Source organism: Oncorhynchus keta, chromosome 10, assembly GCF_023373465.1.
Source record: "Oncorhynchus keta strain PuntledgeMale-10-30-2019 chromosome 10, Oket_V2, whole genome shotgun sequence".
NCBI lineage: Eukaryota > Metazoa > Chordata > Actinopteri > Salmoniformes > Salmonidae > Oncorhynchus > Oncorhynchus keta.
This window is the reverse complement of record NC_068430.1, coordinates 18,845,616-18,863,336: the sequence shown is the minus strand read 5'-3', so window position 1 is coordinate 18,863,336 and position 17,721 is coordinate 18,845,616. Positions and strand designations below refer to the sequence as shown.

General features: G+C 42.0%; 1 protein-coding gene across 1 annotated transcript in view; it reads left to right on the top strand.

Moving 5' to 3' along the window:
- The window catches only part of LOC118373925 (contactin-4-like), a 116,767-nt gene that overhangs the window by 72,048 nt on the left and 26,998 nt on the right, over positions 1-17,721 (top strand). The window contains exons 3-11 of the mRNA XM_052526623.1: positions 4,861-4,987; positions 5,160-5,329; positions 6,492-6,587; positions 9,237-9,440; positions 10,154-10,256; positions 11,715-11,899; positions 13,418-13,560; positions 17,041-17,170; positions 17,510-17,660. Of these exons, the coding sequence (XP_052382583.1) occupies positions 4,861-4,987; positions 5,160-5,329; positions 6,492-6,587; positions 9,237-9,440; positions 10,154-10,256; positions 11,715-11,899; positions 13,418-13,560; positions 17,041-17,170; positions 17,510-17,660 (1,309 nt within the window). The remainder of the gene's footprint in view (positions 1-4,860; positions 4,988-5,159; positions 5,330-6,491; positions 6,588-9,236; positions 9,441-10,153; positions 10,257-11,714; positions 11,900-13,417; positions 13,561-17,040; positions 17,171-17,509; positions 17,661-17,721) is intronic.

Sequence of the window (17,721 nt, the reverse complement as noted above, 5' to 3'; positions counted from 1 at the left end):
AACACTCAACACACAACTAACTGTAAGGTCCCAATTGCTAACCTGAATTCCTATTCCATACACCTGAGTGACCTGGTAAAGGCAGAGCTCTGGAGTTTCAATAGAGCCGAGTACCTCCCACACAGTTATGTCATAATACTGTTAGCGTATTATGAACTATCTACAGAAATAGGAGGCTTTTGAAGTTGACAGGCATTTCTGACAGATATAAATGGAAGTCAAGCCGAATGTTTACAAGTCATCAGACAAATGTATTTACATTTATACAGTGTATGGAGCAGGTGGCCATTGTGTTGTTTCCTATTCTTCCATCTCCATTTATTTAGCATTTTGTGTTAAGTCAGCACTTTCTCAGGGACACCTATGGATCTAGGCAGCCTGGAAAGGGAAACAGTATGAGGAGGAGGTAACAGAATGAGGAGAGGGTAAGAAAATGAGGAGGGGGTGACGGAATGTGGAGGAGGGGGTGACAGAATGAGGAGGTGGGGGTGACGGAATGTGGAGGAGGGGGTGACAGAATTAGGAGGTGGGGGTGACGGAATGTGGAGGAGGAGGTGACAGAATGAGGAGGGGATGATGGAATGAGGAGGCGGGGGTGACAGAATGAGGAGGAGGGGGTGACAGAATGAGGAGGAGGGGGTGAAGGAATGAGGAGGAGGGGGTGACGGAATGAGGAGGAGGGGGTGACGGAATGAGGAGGAGGAGGGGATGACGGAATGAGGAGGAGGGGATGACAGAATGAGGAGGAGGGGATGACGGAATGAGAAGGAGGGGGTGACGGAATGAAGGGGAGGGGATGACGGAATGAGGAGGAGGGGTGACGGAATGAGGAGGAGGGGTGACAGAATGAGGAGGAGGGGGTGACAGAATGAGGAGGAGGGGTTGACGGAATGAGGAGGAGGGGGTGACGGAATGAGGAGGAGGGGGTGACGGAATGAGGAGGAGGGGATGACGGAATGAGGAGGAGGGGATGACAGAATGAGGAGGAGGGGATGACGGAATGAGGAGGAGGAGGGGGTAACGGAATGAGGAAGAGGGGATGACGGAATGAGGAGGAGGGGGTGACGGAGTGTGAAGAAGTCAAAGTGTATGTATTTTCCCCATCATTGAGTTTGCATTTACATACATACATGTATAATTTATATTCAGTGTGCATGTTTAGTTTGAGGAGGGTGACTGCAAGCCAGGGTGACTTCTCTCAAACTTACATGAAGCTTTTCCCAGGTCGAATAGCCAAGCTATAAAAGGTTCATTAATTTATTTCATTTAAAGCACATCGGGAAATGAAGCACCTCCCTTCGAGGCTGGTAAAAAAAAAAAGGAGGCCTTCACCTTAGGCGATGCTTCTCCCCCAAACTCTCATTAGGGTGATGATGCGGGAGGGACTACTTCTCTTTGTCCTAGTCGTCAAGGTTAGAGACCATATGAAATAAAAAATAAAAAAACAGGTGATTTTCAAAGGGGACATAAGAAAATGTGACTGTAGCTGTGAAAAGCCACCAGGATAGTGTACCCTACTGTATATCTCAACACCAGGATAGTGTACCCTACTGTATATCTCAACACCAGGATAGTGTACCCTACTGTATATCTCAACACCAGGATAGTGTACCCTACTGTATGTCTCAACACCAGGATAGTGTACCCTACTGTATGTCTCAACACCAGGATAGTGTACCCTACTGTATGTCTCAACACCAGGATAGTGTACCCTACTGTATATCTCAACACCAGGATAGTGTACCCTACTGTATATCTCAACACCAGGATAGTGTACCCTACTGTATATCTCAACACCAGGATAGTGTACCCTACTGTATATCTCAACACCAGGATAGTGTACCCTACTGTATGTCTCAACACCAGGATAGTGTACCCTACTGTATGTCTCAACACCAGGATAGTGTACCCTACTGTATGTCTCAACACCAGGATAGTGTACCCTACTGTATGTCTCAACACCAGGATAGTGTACCCTACTGTATATCTCAACACCAGGATAGTGTACCCTACTGTATATCTCAACACCAGGATAGTGTACCCTACTGTATATCTCAACACCAGGATAGTGTACCCTACTGTATATCTCAACACCAGGATAGTGTACCCTACTGTATGTCTCAACACCAGGATAGTGTACCCTACTGTATGTCTCTACACAAGGATACTGTACACCAGGATACTGTAGCCTACTGTATGTCTCTGCACCGGGATACTGTAGCCTACTGTATGTCTCTACACCAGGATACTGTAGCCTACTGTATGTCTCTACACCAGGATACTGTAGCCTACTGTATGTCTCTACACCGGGATACTGTAGCCTACTGTATGTCTCTACACAAGGATACTGTACACCAGGATAATGTAGCCTACTGTATGTCTCTACACCGGGATACTGTAGCCTACTGTATGTCTCTACACCAGGATACTGTAGCCTACTGTATGTCTCTACACCAGGATACTGTAGCCTACTGTATGTCTCTACACCAGGATACTGTAGCCTACTGTATGTCTCTACACCGGGATACTGTAGCCTACTGTATGTCTCTACACAAGGATACTGTACACCAGGATAATGTAGCCTAATGTATGTCTCTACACAAGGATACTGTACACCAGGATACTGTAGCCTACTGTATGTCTCTACACCAGGATACTGTAGCCTACTGTATGTCTCTACAGCGGGATACTGTAGCCTACTGTATGTCTCTACACCAGGATAGTGTAGCCTATTGTATGTCTCTACACCGGGATACTGTAGCCTACTGTATGTCTCTACAACAGGATACTGTAGCCTACTGTATGTCTCTACACCAGGATAGTGTAGCCTATTGTATGTCTCTACAGCGGGATACTGTAGCCTACTGTATGTCTCTACACCGGGATACTGTAGCCTACTTTATGTCTCTACACCGGGATACTGTAGCCTACTGTATGTCTCTACACCAGGATACTGTAGTCTACTGTATGTCTCGACACCAGGATAGTGTAGCCTACTGTATGTCTCTACACCGGGATACTGTAGCCTACTGTATGTCTCTACACCAGGATAGTGTAGCCTACTGTATGTCTCTACACCGGGATACTGTAGCCTACTGTATGTCTCTACACCAGGATACTGTAGCCTACTGTATGTCTCTACACCAGGATAATGTAGCCTACTGTATGTCTCTACACCGGGATACTGTAGCCTACTGTATGTCTCTACACCAGGATACTGTAGCCTACTGTATGTCTCTACACCGGGATACTGTAGCCTACCCTATGTCTCTACACCGGGATACTGTAGCCTACTGTATGTCTCTACACCAGGATACTGTAGCCTACTGTATGTCTCTACACCGGGATACTGTAGGCTACTGTATGTCTCTACACCGGGATACTGTAGCCTACTGTATGTCTCTACAGCGGGATACTGTAGGCATTTGTATGTCTCTACACCGGGATACTGTAGCCTACTGTATGTCTCTACACCGGGATACTGTAGCCTACTGTATGTCTCACCACTGGGATAATGTAGCCTACTGTATGTCACTACACCGGGATACTGTAGCCTACTGTATGTCTCTACACCAGGATACTGTAGCCTACTGTTTGTCTCTACACCGGGATACTGTAGCCTACTGTGTCTCTACACCGGGATACTGTAGCCTACTGTGTCTCTACACCGGGATACTGTAGCCTACTGTATATGTCTACACCAGGATACTGTAGCCTACTGTATATGTCTACACCAGGATACTCTAGTCAACTGAATGTCTCTACACCAGGGTACTTTAGACCACTGTATGTCTCTATACCTGGATACTCTAGTCAACTGTATGTCTACACCAGGGTACTTTAGACTACTGTATGTCTCTATACCTGGATACTCTAGTCAACTGTATGTCTCTACACCAGGGTACTTTAGACTACTGTATGTCTCTATACCTGGATACTCTAGTCAACTGTATGTCTCTACACCAGGGTACTTTAGACTACTGTATGTCTCTATACCTGGATACTCTAGTCAACTGTATGTCTCTACACCAGGGTACTTTAGACTACTGTATGTCTCTATACCTGGATACTCTAGTCAACTGTATGTCTCTACACCAGGGTACTTTAGACTACTGTATGTCTCTATACCTGGATACTCTAGTCAACTGTATGTCTCTACACCAGGGTACTTTAGACTACTGTATGTCTCTATACCTGGATACTCTAGTCAACTGTATGTCTCTACACCAGGGTACTTTAGACTACTGTATGTCTCTATACCTGGATACTCTAGTCAACTGTATGTCTCTACACCAGGGTACTTTAGACTACTGTATGAATAGTGGAGATTGTTAGTTCTGTTGGAAGGGACTTTAACCATTGTGGGAATTATAGCTACATTTCCGTGGAGTTAATTAGATTAACATGGGGTAATTACTCTGTTGAATTGGTGTGTTGGCTACAGCTTACCAAAACAACAGACCTGACTGAGCTGCCATGCATGCCATGGGTATGCCAACAACAGACTGCACGTTGGTAAGAATTCAAATGGAAAGAAGGAAAACACTAGGATATGTTAGTGTCTTCTGTAAACTGAAGAGTCATAATATGCATGCAGAGCTACAGGGTGTAGAGAATGTAATCAGTTAATTGGCCTCTTGTGTCAGTGTAGTATTTGTCCTCGCTCATGTCAACACTGTGGGCTATTCTTGTTGCCTAAGACTACTGTCTGTATAATGAAACAATTTGGCACATAATTGGGTTTAGGTTCATACAACTTATCATTTGGCCTCAGTAATTCTCCTCGGGAATTGCTTTTACCATTCAGGCATAGTTGTCAACAGCAAGGTAAAACTAAAATAGTTGTGCTCTTTCCTTCAGAGAGAAACCCTCGCCATGGACCCGTCTTCAGTCAAGAACCAAGTGACAGCATTTTCCCCTTGAGGTTTGAGGACAACAAGGTGTTCATCAATTGTAAAGCAAAGGGGAACCCAGCCCCATATTATAAGTAGGTGTTTGTCCCTTTAACTTGTCATACCTTTCCTCTTTTTCCCCTCTATCTTCAACTGAGAAGACTGTTTTATCCTTTTGGTGTATATTGTCTCCATTTTCTAAACTCCATCAGTTATTTAGAAACATGATAGTGATGAATAATTGTGTTTGTGTGTGTTGCTCTACAGATGGAAGGTTGATGGGAGAGAGATTGACATGGATTTGAACTATAACCTGGTTGAAGGAAACCTGTTGATCAATAACCCTCATGCAACACATCATGGGGGGGTTTACCAGTGTATCGCTACCAATACCTTTGGAACCATCATCAGCAGGGAGGCCAAGGTGCAGTTTGCATGTGAGTACATCTAGTCCTCTATCTAATACAAGCAACAATTCAAGTGAATTTAGACCACTACTCCTTCTTAGACACATTCTGTTTCTCATCGAATGAAGGTACGATTTGCTGTGATTTGACATACAACTGAGTACAGCATAAGCGAATCAGTCAGGTTACGAACACAAAAAGTGTTTTTGCTCTCATTCTGTGGTGTACTTTGAAAAGCGACATTATTGGGGGTAATTGCCATGTTGACATGCACTAAGCCTGCAGCTCCATGAGTGATTAGTGTAAGTCTGAATCGTAGCTTGGTTTTAACACTGGTTTAATGTTACACCCTGAGGAGCACATCATCTGGAGCATTTCAACAACGGAAGGCTACTTTTCTCTTCCTCTCACTCAAATGCACTGTTTAAATTCACTCCCTCTTATAGCTTATGAAAAGATAGATCATTTTAGACTAAAGTTATCCTAAAAATCCATCAACATATTCACATCTCCGGAGATGATACTAAGAGTAACCCAGTTATAAAAGTCCACTGAGATGATCTTCCTTGCTGATTGCTTGTTTATCGTTGTCCCATCTTTAATTGGTAGACCTGGTTGGCTGTTCATGTGTCAGTAGAACATTGATTTATATTGTTTCACTTTACAATGCAGGTTTACTGCCAGGCTTAGCTAATTAACCAATCTAACCCATTACATTAGGGAAATTATAACCAATCTCAGGTGGTAGGGGGTTGTTATATTCATGCAGGTAGGGGGTTCATACTTGATCTTTTCATTTAAATGGTGATAAGCCTTGGATGAGATGAGTTATGACTTTATTATTTGTGATATTTGCCTGTCCCCTCTTGGGATTTGGATGATATTTTCAAAGGTTTGTGGTCCCTAGTGCTGTTTGTTTTTCCTTATAAGGCTGCAGCATTTAATGAAAAGTGAAAGTGATCTGTAAATCCAGTTTAGAGGAAGGTATTTATGCATTTACGCCTCTCCCTGTTCACACGTCTCTGTTGGTATCAGCAGGGAACTAAAGTGGATGAGGTAGAATAAAAGTGCATAGAGAGGAAAATGGTCTTCAATATGAAAATGTCCTCCAGAATATCACTGCACTATAGAGGCTGTTGTACTATAGAAGTCTGAAACTAATAAAAGCCCTTTTGTCTTTGCCTCCTCACAGATCTACAGAATTTCAGCAGAAAGCCCAGGAACACAGTGTCAGTGAGAGAAGGCCAGGCAGTGGTGCTACTGTGTGGCCCTCCACCCCATAATGGAGGTACTATAATGCTTTGTGTCCTCAAAGCTCATAGACCCTATGTTGCTTCACTCTCAGTCACGCCCTGCACATCTTATTGTCCCTTACTGTCATACCCACTATCTGTCCCTGACACTGTTAAATGTTTTTGTTCTCATGCCTACTATTTCTTCTCACTACTCTTAGTCTTTCAGTCTTTTCATATCCTGTTTCCTCTCTCTTCCTCTCCTGTGGGACTGGCTATTATTATCATTTCTACTGGACTGCAGCATCACCACTCCTCTAGGTGAACGCTCCCCAAACTCATACCTTCACATCCATAGTTCATACCCCCTCAAGCTGACTTTCCCCCATGTGAGCCGCGACCATGCTGTCATCTGTAAAGCCTCCGGTGCTCCACTTCCTAGCGGCAGGTTTTTTCAGTGTAGCCTGGGTATATGTGGGTAATAAAGGCTCCTGGTGGGTGTTCCGGGGAGGGGGGCGTTATCCCGTGGCACAGCTGTGAGTCTGCTCCGTGTCTGTGTGGTGCTGATTAGCAGACTCTCAACTCTGTTTCTAAATGAATCAATGGCCACAAGGGATTCGAACTGTACCGTTTTGCAATTTGCCCTCCTTTTCCCAAAATGCCTTCATCTCTTTATTTGACATTTTCTAGCTTTTTTTTCCAGATAGACCATTGTCACACATTTTATTGGATTTTGTTACACAGTGCTGCTGTCTTCAGGTGGATTTGAAAGGAAGTCCCGTGTGGCTCAGTTGGTTGAGCATGGTGCTTGCAATGCCAGTGTTCTGTGTTCAATTCCCACTGGGGGCCAGTATGGAAATGTATGCACTCCTTGCTGTAAGTTGCTTTCTGTAAGAGCTTTTGCTAAAAGAATCAACGCTTCAATTGGAAAACAATGCTGTGGATTTTAGATTGATGGATTCTGGGTACTTACTCCTAAACTTGGGATAGGGTTAATTATCAGGTATCCTATTGAAATATTGAGTGCTTAGGTTTAGAGGGTCGACACCAGAAGTTAATGGTTATCTGTAGGAGGAAGGTATATAGTCCGTGCAATTAAGTGTGGAATGTGTTGAGTGCAGAGAAAGCCATCACATGTGGCAGGCATTGATAAGAGGAGTGAGCACTTTGGGGTAGAGGTCAGATGAAGGGAGGAAGAACAGATATCACTTAAGGTTCTGTCTAGCAACAGACATGCATCTGCTTGGGAGGAAGGGTTAAATATCAGTGCTCTTGTGAAATATCATTGTCTAATGCAGGTTAATCTTTCATAGTGTCCGTAGAGTTTTCACTCTGAGAATTAGAACCTAACAACATCCAAGCAAACATGTTTTTTTGTTTTCTGCCATAAGTTGCAGTAATGTCAAACCAAATGAATGCAAGTTAATGCTTGTACAGAAATACATTTACCTATATACATAGAAAGATACATGTCATTTGATGCAACTTTGATCAATCAGTGTTATGTGGTCTAAAACGGTCTGTGTTCAGTATTATGTGGTATATAATGGTCTATGTTGAGAGTTAAATTCTGTCCGAGAACATAAGATTATGTGCCCGCGAGTCATCTATTGTTGTGAGACCACAACCCGTAAGCAGAACCACTGATGATTTGAATTCACTGTTTCCCAGAAGGAAGCAATGGTATGTTTTACTGTCCAGTCAAAAGACTGACTGCAGGATGTAATGTGTTTCTGATCAGAATGGCTTTAATACCCCAGCCCATCCTACCCTCCCTGTCCCCCACACCTCTAATAACAAGCTCTTAATTTCACATTAATTTCTTCAGATTTCTTCAGATCCCGCTGCTAAATGCCCCCTCTCCTCCTCTCTCTCTCTCGATCTGTCTCCGTCTCTGTCTCTCTCTCTCTGTCTGTCTCTGTCTCTGACTTGGTCGCTGTCTCGTCATCTCTCTTTCTCTCTTTCATCCCTCTCATATTTCTTTCTTTCTCTCTCTCTCTCTCTCTCTCTCTCTCTCTCTCTCTCTCTCTCTCTCTCTCTCGATCTGTCTCCGTCTCTGTCTCTCTCTCTCTGTCTGTCTCTGTCTCTGACTTGGTCGCTGTCTCGTCATCTCTCTTTCTCTCTTTCATCCCTCTCTCTATTTCTTTCTCTTCTCTCTCTCTCTCTCTCTCTCTCTCTCTCTCTCTCTCTCTCTCTCTCTCTCTCTCTCTCTCTCTCTCTCTCGATATTGTTTTTGAACTTACTCCTCTGTTTGATCTGCACAAGCCTGTGGTACTGACCCATCATACTGACCCTTAATATGTGAGGCTAACTGAACATGTAATTCAATAGCGTATCCAAATCTCTGCTTACTCTCTGGGATACTTAGAGATGTGAAAAGGGCAAGGTTCAGCCATGTTAAACATAACCATTTGAATGATGCATTATTTAATTATTAACTGTTTGCACATATCTGGTATGGGAATATCTGGCACCTCACACTAAGTGCAATGTTTCATTGATATTATAATTTGAAAACTGTACTCAGCTACTGTGTCACCACCTTTTTTATAGCTACAGTACAGGTACACAAATGTAACCTGATCTCTTGTCTATTCTTAGTTTCACCACACTGGCAGATTTTGGAATGTCATTGGAACATGTATCTCTTCCTTTGTCAATACCCACGATCCTATGCGGTTACTGTCTGTGCTCTTCCTCTGCAGAGATCAAATACTCGTGGGTTTTCAATGGACGCCCGAGTTTCCTGCTGCAGGATACCCGTCGCTTCGTCTCCCAGAGGACAGGCAACCTGTACATCGCCAAAGTGGAGGCCTCCGATGTGGGGAACTACACGTGTGTGGTGAGGAACATGATGACCAACACCACCGTTTACAGCTCGCCCACCCCCGTGGAGCTGCGCAGGGACGGTAAGCATGCTCCACTGGCTCCTGCTTATCCTGCACGCTGAACTTGCCTGTGCCGTTGCAGGGAGTGAAAGCTAAGGAGATAAAATCAGTCATCTGTTTGTTTTTCTGCTGCTCAGGAGTGGGTTGTGCAGTATTGATACTCTACTCTCTCTCTCTCTCTGCATGAAAAGAAATGTTTAAACATTTACATATGCAGAGTGCAGCCACACACACACACACACACACACACACACACACACACACACACACACACACACACACACACACACACACACACACACACACACACACACACACACACACACACACACACACACACACACACATACATACATACATACATACATACATACATACATACATACATACATACATACATACATACACACATACATACATACATACATACATACATACATACATACACACATACACACATACACACATACATACATGCATGCATGCACAGGGAGATTCAGCTCAACCTCATTACTGCTGATTATACAGTGTGTGCCACTTAAGATTTGAGCTGGAGCAGAGATGTTATTCAAAGTCATACAACCCCTGAACAAAGTATTGCTCTAAAGCATATCAACATGCAGGCTTGCCCTCTACCATCCTGTCCTGTGCCACAGGTCTTGCATTTAATTAGAGTTATAGAACACAATGTTCACTTGGTTTGAATGTATTTGATTTTCTTTCACCTCACACAGCTGTAATGGCAGAGTATGAGCCAAAGATCGAAGTTCAGTTCCCAGAAAGTCTTCATGTCACCAAAGGATCATCAGTGAAACTGGAATGCTTCGCCTTAGGAAAGTAGGTCTTAACTGGGATCATTATCTAGAACACTGTAGCAGCATCACGTAGTCTGCATATGCAATGAAATATTCTGAGAATGTACTCTGTTAGTCATGGCCAGAGATGGCACACATATCCCATGGCACACACCACTGTTAGATACTGCAGAGATGGCACACATATCCCATGGCACACACCACTGTTAGATACTGCAGAGATGGCACACATATCCCATGGCACACACCACTGTTAGATACTGCAGAGATGGCACACATATCCCATGGCACACACCACTGTTAGATACTGCAGAGATGGCACACATATCCCATGGCACACACCACTGTTAGATACTGTTGTTAGTGAAAGTATACACACCCCTTGCACAGTCGTCACATTTTTCTGCCTTAAAATTACATCTAAAAATGTATTGTTTTCCCTATTGATCTACACAACCTGCTCCACATCTTCAAAGTGAATGAAACATTTGAGAAACATTTAGACATTGCTAAGAAATACAAAATGAGGATGTCTTGATTGCGCATTTCTTCACACCCCGGACTTAACACTTGGTGGAAACACCTTTGGCAGCCATTACAGCTGTGAATAATTTTGAATAAGATTACCAACCTGGCACAACTTAACCATTGTTCTTGTCACAATTGCTCAAGCTCAGTAAATTTGGTTGGATCATTGATGGACAGCAATATTTGAAACTTGTCAGTGATTTCTTAAGCAGATATAAGTCAGGACAGTGACTGGACCATTCAGGAACACTCAACACCTCTTAGAAAGCCATTCTGGTGTGTTTTTGGCATTACAATTTGTGTAATTGTCCCACAGAAAAATACAACTCTATCCAAGGGTTAGGTTTTCAACAGACTGTGGCAGGTTTTCCTCAACAGTTTTACCAGGGCTTTGCTGCTAGCATATTTATTTTGATCCTAACATACTCCCCAGTCCCTGCTGGTAACAGGGAGGATCAGGTGTTGAGTGTTTCTGAGTGGTCTAGTTTCTGAGTCAAATCTGCTTGAAAATCAGAGACACAATTTGAATATTGCTGCCTATCAATGATTCCCAACCAAATGTACTGAACATGAGCCATTTTTACAAAAACAATGGACATGCAGTATATTCCCCTAAGAGTTGTGAAAGTAGAATATTATTTCAAATGATTCACAGCTGCCAAAGGTGCCTCCACCAACTATTAACTCTGGGGTGTGAAGACATCAAGACATTTAAATGTTTTAAATTATTATTCATTTGGAAAATGCTCTATCTTCCTTTCACTTTGAAAATGTAGAGTAGGTTGTATAGATATGTAGGGAAAACATCTAATGTAATCCCTTTTGTGAAGACTGCAAGTGGTGTGTAGACTTTCACTAGGCACTGTATCTATGTCTGGCAGGTAATGTCTTAATACTAAGTGTCAGTATCAAGCATGTGGCTGTGGTGACCTTTACTACCTCACCTCTCCAGCCCAGTGCCTGTCATCACATGGAGGAGAACAGATGGGAATCCCCTCCCTGGCAAGATGAAAATCAACCATTCCAATGGGGTCCTGGAAATACCATATTTCAGACCGGAGGATGCTGGTGCATATGAGTGTGTTGCAGAGAACTCCAGAGGAAAAAACATTGCCACGGGGCAACTCATATTCCAGAGTATGATCGCTCACAATGTATATAAATTAACAATTGTATGTTGCTTTTGTGATATGTGATAATGAATTGAACTGTACAGAAGGTTATGAACAGTCCAAATCATGTTTTTCATGAAATTGGATGAAACCAGATCAAAGTATGAAAAATGACTTTTGCTTCTACATTGATAAAGTGATCATAAAGTCACTGGACCCCACCCCCCTGTCAAACACTTAGATTCAGGAGGCGGGATTATTACGGGGATATGGTAACATCACCTTAACCGTCTCATTTTAATACAGCAGTGGTGAGATGATATGCTCGTACCAAATTTAAATAAGTACCGCCTTGTAACCAACAACGGAGAAGGCGTGTTTGCAGAGGAGCGTGGTTATATATAGCTAGATAGCTCCTCTACTGATGTCAAAATTTGTCCATAGGGTGTCAAATCTAATTAAAAGTTTACCCTATTCATCTATGACAAAGATGTGTCCCCTTTCGTCTGTGTCTGGTGTTAGCTAGTTACTGGCTAGCTAGGTCTTCAGCCAGCATGAAACAATTGGGGGGAGGGTAGTTCAAAATGCCGACGCAGTTTTCAAGTCAACACATCCATCAGCCGTAAACCACATCAGAAGAGACAAAAGGTAGATGTATAAAACATTTTTGACATCATTGATGCAATTTCGATGTTGTTTGACTTGCTTTGTGTATCACCAAATTAGCTTGAGATTATTAGGCTGTAACACTGCATCCAAGTTGCTTGACATAGGCGTTTCAAAGAGCTGTCGTTCAAGGAGAAATCATGAATTTAAGTTCCCTGGCCACTCAGCCTGTCTTTCCAACTTCCTGGTAGTTAGCCATGAGAGAGAAAAAATCCATCTCAAATATTGCTCATTTCTAAACAAAACAAATACTATGGGGGATATTTTAATCACTCAAAAGTCTATTTTACATGGGATTCAGAATTACTTTTCGGGACCTTTAACTTTATTTCCCATCCTTGTAGCTGCTTCTTAATTTAATAATACATTGATTAAAAGCAATAAATTGTTTTCAACTTTAAATTCTTAACATGAAATATAACTAATAATAACTAACACATTGTTTGAATGCTAATGATTTTATCTGTCCTTTGTCAATGTTTAGCTAATCAAGTCTAATTAAAATATCTGGTCCATAAATTATGGATACATTTTGGTCATAAGTCAGGCCTGGAAAACCTTTTGCTCACTCTATGAAAGGGCATTATAAAGACAGGATAATCTGGAATTAATGTGTACCAATTAACCTTTATGTTTAGTCATTCTGAAGTGGCTAAGTCGTTGTCTTGCCAACTTGAACACTGCCACAACCCAGTTGGTCCTTAGAGAAAAATTCAAATTGCATCCCAAGCTTAGGACAGCTTTCAGCTCTATCATACAGCTATTCTTTGTGCCATTAATTATTGGATTATTTAGGCCAATAAAGACCAGTTTTGCATTAGAACTGTCAATATAGATGCTGACATTTTGAATCTAAATTCTGATATTTATTCTACAGATGTTGAACATCTGCACTGGGTCCAGACGTTAAAAGATGCTCATATGGCTATCGAGGCTAATCTTCAGTGGGAGTGTAGGGCGAGCGGTAAACCTAAACCCGTGTACAGATGGCTGAAGAACGGGGAGCCCCTGGTGTTGGAGGTGAGAATGACTACAGAATTTGAATGTGTAATTGTGCAATCCCATTAAGAACTAGTCTAACCATCTTAAGACCCCTTTTCATCTCAGATCAAAGACATGAGATCAAACATTAAGCCAATTTTTATTTCAGAATTCTACCCATCAAAGTTTGCTGCAAAGGTCACACACAATCATCAGAGATATTACAATCATCAGAGATATTACAGGGCATATAAAACTGATACGCACAGGAAACTTTTGAGCATGAAAAACCCAGCAGCCTTGTAGTTTTTAACACAAACCGCTGCGCCTGGCACCTGCTACCATACTCCGTTCAAAGGCACTTAAATATTTTGTCTTGCCCATTCACCCTCTGAAAGGCACACATACACAATCCATGTCTACATTTTCACAATTGCTTATAAATCCTTCTTTAACCTGTCTCCACACTTTCATCTACACTGATTGAAGAAGATTTAACACGTGACATCGATAGAGGATCATAGCTTTCACCTGGATTTACCTGGTCATTCTATGTTAATGTTTTCTATACTCAGTGTGCAGTACCAGTCAAACTCAAACATTTGGGCCCTTATACTCATTCAAGGGTTTTTCTTTATTTCTACTATTTTCTGCATTGTAGAGTAATAGTGAAGACACATGATGTAGTAACCAAAAGTGTTAAACAAATCAAAATAGATTTGAGTTGGGAGATTCTTCAAAGTAGCCACCCTTTGCCTTGATGACAGCTTTGTGCACTCTTGGCATTCTCTCAACCAGCTTCATGAGGTAGTCACCTGGAATGCATTTCAATTAACAGGTGTTTCTAGTTCATTTGTGTAATTTATTTTCTTCTTAATGCGTTTGAGCCAATCAGTTGTGTTGTAACAAGTTAGCGGTGGTATACAGAAGAGAGTCCTATTTGATAAAAGCTCAAATAAGCAAAGCGAAATGACAGTCCATCATGACTTTAAGGAACATTTCAACAAAATCAAATCAAATCAAATTTTATTTGTCACATACACATGGTTAGCAGATATTAGTGCGAGTGTAGCGAAATGCTTGTGCTTCTAGTTCCGACAATGCAGTAATAACTAACAAGTAATCTAGCTAACAATTCCAAAACTACTACCTTATAGACACAAGTGTAAGGGGATAAAGAATATGTACATAAAGATATATGAATGAGTGATGGTACAGAGCGGCATAGGCAAGATACAGTAGATGGTATTGACTGCAGTATATACATATGAGATGAGTATGTAAACAAAGTGGCATAGTTAAAGTGGCTAGTGATACATGTATTACATAAGGATGCAGTAGATGATATAGAGTACAGTATATACGTATATATATGAGATGAATAATGTAGGGTATGTAAACATTATATTAGGTAGCATTGTTTAAAGTGGCTAGTGATATATTTTACATAATTTCCCATCAATTCCCATTATTAAAGTGGCTGGAGTTGAGTCAGTGTGTTGGCAGCAGCCACTCAATGTTAGTGGTGACTGTTTAACAGTCTGATGGCCTTGAGATAGAAGCTGTTTTTCAGTCGCTCGGTCCCAGCTTTGATGCACCTGTACTGACCTCGCCTTCTGGATGATAGCGGGGTGAACAGGCAGTGGCTCGGGTGGTTGTTGTCCTTGATTATCTTTATGGCCTTCCTGTGACATCGGGTGGTGTAGGTGTCCTGGAGGGCAGGTAGTTTGCCCCCGGTGATGCGTTGTGCAGACCTCACTACCCTCTGGAGAGCCTTACGGTTGTGGGCGGTGCAGTTGCCGTACCATGTGGTGATACAGCCCGACAGGATGCTCTCGATTGAGAAATTGCAGCACAAATAAATGCTTAATGGAGTTCATGTAACAGACACATCTCATCATCAACTGTTCAGAGAAGACTGCATGAATCAGGCCTTCATGGTTGAATTTCTACAAAGAAACCACTACTAAAGGACACAAATAATAAGAAGAGACTTGCTTGAGCCAAGAAACACGAGCAATGGACATTAGACCGGTGTAAATCTGTCCTTTGGTCTGAGTCTAAATTTGAGATTTTTGTTCCAACCGCTGTGTCTTTGTGAGATGCGGAGTAGGTGAACGTATGATCTCTGCATGTGTGGTTCCCTGTGTTCCATGTGTGCGCTTAGTGGGACTATCATTTGTTTTTCAACAGGACATTGTCCCAAAACACACCTCCAGGCTGTGTACGGGCTATTTGACCAAGAAGGAGAGTGCTGCATCATTTACCTGGGGCCAGATTCACAAACCTTCTTAAGGAAAAAATGGCAGTTAAGAAGAAAGGTCTTCTTAACTATAAACTTAAGGAGAAAGTTAAGCTAAGTTGCTATTCCTCCAAAAGGTTATTGGAAATTATCTTGCGCTATTTCTTATGTTTCTCCTTAAGCAAATTATTGGAAATGTTCTTTAAATTCCAAGATGGCTAAACCCTTGTCTTAAACTCAGGACAGTGAGAGAAAAATATAATGAAAGCAATTGAACATGTTTAATTCACACAAACTTCATCTGAAAGTGTCAGTATTTATTATTTAAAACCCAAGAACATGTTTTAGAATAGTAATCTCAGTTGGAAATTTGCTAACATGATTGCCATTGCTAGCTAGCTAGCTAGCTAGCTAAATCAGTTGCCTAGCAACAAATATCTTAAGATGATACGGAGGAGGATATTGGAGGAGTTTGTAAGAAAATCATTAAATCTTAAGAAATTGTTGAGGAATTGCACTTACGAATTATCTTATTGCACTTACGAATTATCTTATAAACTTATGATTTTTTTTTCTTAAGCAGCTTAAGTTTTTGCGTAATAATTGTTTTGTGAGTCTGGGCCCTGGCCACCACAATCACCTGACCTCTACCCAATTTAGATTTGTTGGGATGAGTTGGACCGCAGAGTGAAGGAAAAGCAGCCAACAAGTTCTCAGCATATGTGTGGAACTCCTTCAAGACTTTTGGAAAAGCATTCCAGGTGAAGCTGGTTGAGAGAATGCCAAGAGTGTGCAAAGCTGTCATCAAGGCAAAGGGTGGCTACTTTGAAGAATCTTTAACACTTTTTTGCTTACTACATGATTCCATATGTGTCATTTCATAGTTTTGATGTCTTCACTATTATTCTACAATCTAGAAAATGATAAAAATAAAGAAAAACCCTTGAGTGAGTAGGTGTCCAAACTTTTGACTGGTACTGTATATTTAAGCAACAAGGCCCGAGGAGGTATTGTATATGGTGCCTGGACACATCCCTTAGCCGTGGTATATTGGCGATATATCACAAACCCCCGAATTGCCGTATTGCTATTATAAACGGGCTACCAACGTAATCTTAGCAGTAAAAATACATGTTTTGTCATACCGTGATATACCACGGCTGTTAGCCAATCAGCATTCAGGGCTTGAACCACTCAGTTTATAATTGGAGTTTTATCACACATTTCACATCCTATACTGAGATGTGTTATTGAGGGTGTATCTCTCTTGTTACCAGGACAGGATACTTTTAGAAGGTGGACGATTGGCCATATCCAGGATCAACCTGTTGGACTCTGGGATGTACCAGTGCCTGGCAGAGAACGAACATGGAGTCATCTATGCCAGCGCTGAACTCAAGGTTGTAGGTAAGTATATCTGGATGACTCTAGTCTGTAGTATTTTTTTTGTCTTATTTAAAAAAAACTGAAGCCAGAGACACAGCAAGGTTAAGACATGTACTAACGCTGTCAGTAGAAATTAACAGAAAGTAAATATCAGCTGAGCCATGGTTTTTAGCCACATTTACATAATTACTTGATAAAGAAAGTCAGCCAGTGGTTTTTCATGAAATTACATTTTTCTAATTGACTATGATGCGTTTGACAGTTTGGCTAATGCATACATACGGTAGCTAGCTGCTGTGCCACTGCCTCGTCAAAGAGAACAGAATGGTTTCAACAGGGTTTGTTCTGTTCCCTATGCAGCCTCTGCACCTGACTTCTCCAAGAGTCATGTGAAGAAGTCCATGCTGATCCAGAGAGGGGGGGAGGTGATAATGGAGTGCCGTCCCCATGCGTCCCCAAGGGCCTCCATCTCCTGGCGGAGAGGGGGAGAGTTTCTGAAGGACAGCAGGAGGTACTGTCGCAATAGGGTCGTTCCATGAAATAAGTGCCTTTTTGTATTTTAGGTAGAAATT